General features: G+C 40.1%; 1 protein-coding gene across 2 annotated transcripts; it reads right to left on the bottom strand.

The window, feature by feature from the left end:
• Positions 1-782: 782 nt before the first annotated feature.
• On the bottom strand, positions 783-4,272 carry LOC112244832 (vesicle transport protein GOT1A-like). Of its 2 annotated transcripts, XM_024412636.2 has the most exons (6): positions 4,125-4,272; positions 3,748-3,839; positions 3,192-3,370; positions 1,748-1,811; positions 1,326-1,361; positions 783-1,241 (listed from the first exon to the last, which is right to left on the bottom strand). In XM_024412636.2, exons 1-5 carry the CDS (start codon positions 4,147-4,149, stop codon positions 1,338-1,340), a joined length of 384 nt encoding a protein of 127 aa, XP_024268404.1. In that variant the 5' UTR covers positions 4,150-4,272; the 3' UTR covers positions 783-1,241; positions 1,326-1,337. The 2 variants fall into 2 exon arrangements, with proteins under 2 accessions (XP_024268404.1, XP_024268403.1); XM_024412635.2 differs by having other exon boundaries at positions 783-1,361.
• Positions 4,273-5,065: the final 793 nt, after the last annotated feature.

Here is a 5,065-nt window from a genome sequence, read left to right as displayed (position 1 = left end):
GGCTCTACAAGGAATCGGATTGGTTTAGTCACCTCCCTCTTCGCTGGTTCCTCGTCAGAGTCAACATTGGAGGTGTCAACCCCCCTTTTGGTTCATTGCTCTGCCACAGAGTAAGTGTCTTTATGTGCAATTAACATTGTCATAAATACCTTCCTATTAACACTGACAAAAATGGGTCAATTGAGTATTAATAATTCACATAGTAATATTTTCAGAAAATACATATGGTAATTTTAAAAAACATAACATTGATCAGAAATACAGTGTAGACATTGCTAATGTTGTAAATGGAAACTGCAGATTTTTTATGGAATATCTACATAGGTGTACAGAGGCCCATTATCAGTAACCATCACTCATATGTTCCAATGGCACGTTGTGTTAGCTAATGCAACTTGATCATTTTAAAAGGTTAATTGATCATTAGAAAACACTTTTGCAATTATGTTAACACAGCTGTAAACTATTGAGCTGATTAAAGAAGCAATAAAACTGGCCTTCTTTAAAAGTATTACTTTACTTTATTCCAACCTGTCCAACACACAATGTAGGGTATTTGAGTTGAAGGTCAAGATTATCTGGAAAATAAACTAAATAATGGAACATTGCAAAGGAGAAGTGGTTTGATGAACATGCACCCTCATTCCCATAGTATTTTCCCCGAGATTGGTCCTTGTTCTTGTATTTAAACTGCACAAAAGGGGGTCAGGGTGTCACAAAATAGCACTAGTCCTTTTCCCTTCGCTCAAAAATATGTGAAAAAATGTATTCATGAGACATTCTGAATAATAGAAGGCATATCTATTTATAAATGAAATACAGACATCACCCAAAACTTTTGAAATGTACACTGTCATCTACAAAGTAATAGATTACATGTTTACCTTAAAATAAAGTGTGTAGTAAAGGATATGATAAACTGTAGATCAAAAACATGGTTTTATTATAAATACATTAGTGGAATGGCAAACACTCATTGCCACACATGGTTTCTCTGGCAGATCATTTTTATACAAACGTTTTAAGAAGAATAGTTCAAGTCCATTGGTTAATACTTGTTGATGGACAAGGCTCTTAGCTACCTCGTCTCCACCACTTCTCTGTCAGTCTCTGTCAAAGGTCGTAGCCCATAAGCTTTTCCTTTTTTAATCCATCACGTTCATTCCTCCTCTCTTCTTTGCAGCCTCCATTCAACTCTTCCACTCTCATTCTCTTTCCTCAGACCATGGAAGGGCCACTTCCTAGGAAGTTGTTGTGTAACGGAGATAAGAAAGGGAAAGCATAGAGATAGTGAGAGAGAGACATGTAGAGAGAGCTTCCCCTACCTTTCTATTCTCTCAGACCATAGAGGAGCTGTTTCCCTGGGAGAAGGGAAGAAAAAAAGAGAAGAAAGAGAGAGGGAGAGATTTCAGTCTTCATTAAGCAGGACTATTGGGAGACTACAGCATTCCACTAGACACATTGTGAAAATGTTATGTGGAGGGATCCTCTCTTTGTTGAAACATCGGGAGTGTCGACACAAACCTCAAGCAATCTTGGAGTGGACTAATGCATTGTAGTTTTTTTCCCCCATTGCTTTCTTAGCTCAAACAACGGTTCCCAAATGTACTTTTATATCTCCATTAGTTTATGGGAGAATTATACAAATCATGCTTATAATTAAATCATAACTTATTATGTTTATACAAAGTTATGAGCCTGGCATAGTCACTGTCAGTTGAACAAAAATAAAGATTATTGCTCTCACCACATTGAGATAGGGGATATTAACCAATGATAAAATGAATCCAAACGCCACAGGGAAGAATGACCTGGAGGGAGATAGACAAATACATATGATGTGAGAACATTCTGACCCAGCAAATACTGTCAGTTCAGCTTAGAACTACCACAGAGTGAGTCTGTCTTTAATGTTGCCCAGGTTTCCAAGGCAAGTTTCCATTCGGGAAATATGAATGTAATCTTATTTTCTCTTAGAACCACAGGGAGGTATCAGACATTTGTGATTTTTTTGAAATGTAAGCTTTCTCACATGTTTTGGCCATGGTAAAATGTTTGTCTTAGAAAGTGGTTCAAGGCTGGTCCCTGGATGTGGTCAGTAAAGTGATATACACTATGTGGACAGTTTAGTAGGAACACCACCCCGTTCATGAAAGTGATCACTCCTACAAACAGTCACGTGGCCATGGTTTGATTTATAAAGCAGATTAAACTAGAGGCGAAAGAAACGCACACCTATTTAGGCGAGGTGCTGGATAGCGAAGCAGAACACTTGAAGAATTAAAGGAGAGCCGCACACTCTAGGAGCTCAGATGCAATAATTTAATAACCTCATATCCAACATTTTCGACAGAGAAGATTTATAAAGCAGGCAGACAGGCATTGAGGCATTCAGTTACTGTTCAACTGAAAGTTAGAATGGGCAAAATGAGTGACCAACGCTACTTTGAGCATGGTATGATCATTGGTTCCAGGTTTCCAGGTGCCTGGTTCCAGTATCTCAGAAAAGTTTGGGCTCCTGTGCTTTTCACGCACGACAAGGTCTAGGGTTAAGTCTTGTGGGCAAAAACAGCTCTTTGAAGGAGAATCACAAGAATCGTGCAAGCTAACAGATGGGCCACAAACAGGCAAACAGTGGTGTACAGAACGACATCTAAGAGAGCACAGGGATCTAACGGAGGAACAGACAGACATAGGAGCGGCAATCAACAAGGTAATGGAGTCCAGGTGAGTCCAGCAAGCGCTGGTGCGTGTAATGATGGTGACAGGTGTGCGTAATGATGGGCATTCTGGCGTCCTCGAGCGCCAGTAAGAAGGAGCAGGAGCAGACGTGACACATATGATATATGAATGGGCAACATTCCATTCTGAAGTTTATATTCTCTTTCTTCAGTCCAAATAATTGCTGCCATCGATTTCAATGAATTTTGCGCCATTTTGTTGTGGTTGAAACGAGGCAGGCGTTTAAAAATACAGTGCTGTCGCAAGGTACTGTATGTTTCTCATCTAGCATAATCCTCTCCCAGCTATCCTGTTTTTTAAGTTGTTGTTCCAACTTGCTTCCATTAACACATGTCTTCTAAGATGCTCTGGATGTCTAAGGCCCTCAATGATGAAAGTGTCTGCTGAATTACTAAAATGTAAAATGTCCTATTTTTCACTATCCTAGAGGTGCTCTTTTTTTTACACACCTGAACAGGAGCAGGAAGCCGTAGCTCTCCACAGCCATGCCGATGATTGGCCAGCGGAACAGCACCAAGGCCACGCCACCGAGGAAGAAGGTGGAGCCTCTGAGCTTCTGTCTCTGGAAGAAGAACCCTGCCGTCCTTCTCGGGCCAATGATGAACGCAAGGCCAGCCAGAAAAAGAACCTGAAGGAAAGAAGGACGAGACAAGCTTTGTTTGAAAATGTAGAACATACATTCTTCCTGTTTGTGCAGCTAATATTGTCACTGTCACTATTACTTCCTGTTACTGTGACTATTGTCAAGCAACCCAATTGCCGTTGAAAAAAATATTTAGACAGTACAATGCAGGTGTGTATTAATTACAAAATATTGGTTATAGATTTACAGAGTACCATGTGAAAAGAGTATAAGTCATGCTGTGTGTGACATCATGTTATTAATGCTATATCAGTGGCCTCTGTTGACCTGTTACCTGCTTCCCCTAGCCAGGCGGTGAAGGAACGTTGCATGATGGTGAGAGGGGAGCACAGTGTCAGTGTGTGATAGCGATTATTACTCACATTCCCAAATGCCAGTAAGACAGAGTCAAAGTACAGCAGCACGCCAAAGAGCAGACAGAAGAGGCCGAAGCCTGTGAGACCAACACCAATCTCTGGAACACACACACACACACACACACAAACATTTGTGAGAGTCAGCCCGGGTAGTTCAACCAACTATAGGCCTACAGACTGTTTATACATTTAGATAACCTTTAGAAGTAAAACTCACAGTATTCATATCCATAAAGGCTTTCACCATAACACACTTCAAAGTTCAAAGTCTTCACAATGACATCACTCAAGTCCAAGTACATGTTGCTTAAAGCAAGTCTCAGAGTTGAAGGTAAAACAAATAAACACTGTGATTGTATGGACAGCCGTTCTTAACCACTTACTCTGAGTCTCTGTGATTGAAACCATGATGATGTTTTCGTCCTCCCCTGAATTCTCTCTCCTTCACTCCCCCCTGTTGTGTATCTCTCCCGCTTCTTCTCCTTGGGAGTTCGGTGTAGATCTGTGCTTCTTCCTTCTCTGTGGTGACCTTTTAACTGAGCTGTCACCGTGTGAACATTAACTAGACTGAAAGTCACCAGACCTTAGCGATGAGAAATGTAGTTGTCAATCAATACTGGGATTGCCAATATCTGTTTATCCATTCATTTATACTGGAGCTGCCTTCCCTGAAAAGATGTCTCTTTGAAAAGGATTCAGATTATCCTAATGGGATTTCCAAGTTTGAAATTAGTTTGAAGAAATGAGCCAGGGGTGGATTGGCCATCTGGCAATTCTGGAAAATGCCAGATGGTCTGGGTAATTTTTTTGTTTGGTGGGCTAGTCAAAATTGACATGGCCTGTTAAGATTTAGTTTTATACATTTTGCGCAATTTCTCTGTTGCATGCTGACTAAACTGGCCGCGTTGCGTGCACAAGTGTTGCAAAATAAATGTACACGTACAGTGCATTCAGAAAGTATTCACCGCCTTTGACTTATTCCACATTTTACTGTGTTACAGCCTGAACTCAACCATCTCAAATAAAATCAAATACAATTTTGTTGGTCACATGGTTAGCAGATGTTATCGTGAGTGTAGCAAAATGCTTATGCTTCTAGATCTGACCGTGCAGCAGTATCTAACAGGTAATATGTAACAATTCCACAACAAAACTTAATAAATAACCATTTACACAACAAAACCTAACACACACAATCTAGTAAAGGAATGGGATGAGAATGCATAAGTATAAAATATAATGATGAGCAGTGACAGAGCGGCTAAAATGCAATAGATACTGAAGGATACAGTATACAGTATATACAGTTGAAGTTGGAAGTTTA

This window comes from Oncorhynchus tshawytscha, linkage group LG02 (genome assembly GCF_018296145.1).
Source record: "Oncorhynchus tshawytscha isolate Ot180627B linkage group LG02, Otsh_v2.0, whole genome shotgun sequence".
Classification (NCBI taxonomy): Eukaryota; Metazoa; Chordata; class Actinopteri; order Salmoniformes; family Salmonidae; genus Oncorhynchus; species Oncorhynchus tshawytscha.
Note: the sequence above shows the minus strand (reverse complement) of the source record. Positions and strands in the feature narration are given on the sequence as shown.

What these genes read in the sequence shown, in the direction of transcription:
- LOC112244832 (XM_024412635.2), bottom strand. Translation starts at nt 4,149, where the DNA reads ATGGTTTCAATCACAGAGACTCAGA. An exon ending in GGCTTCCTGCTCCTGTTCAG is followed by an intron (nt 1,812 to 3,191) that starts GTGTGTAAAAAA and finishes ATCTCCCTCCAG; the next exon opens with GTCATTCTTCCCTGTGGCGT. An exon ending in ATATCCCCTATCTCAATGTG is followed by an intron (nt 1,362 to 1,747) that starts GTGAGAGCAATA and finishes CCCTTCTCCCAG; the next exon opens with GGAAACAGCTCCTCTATGGT.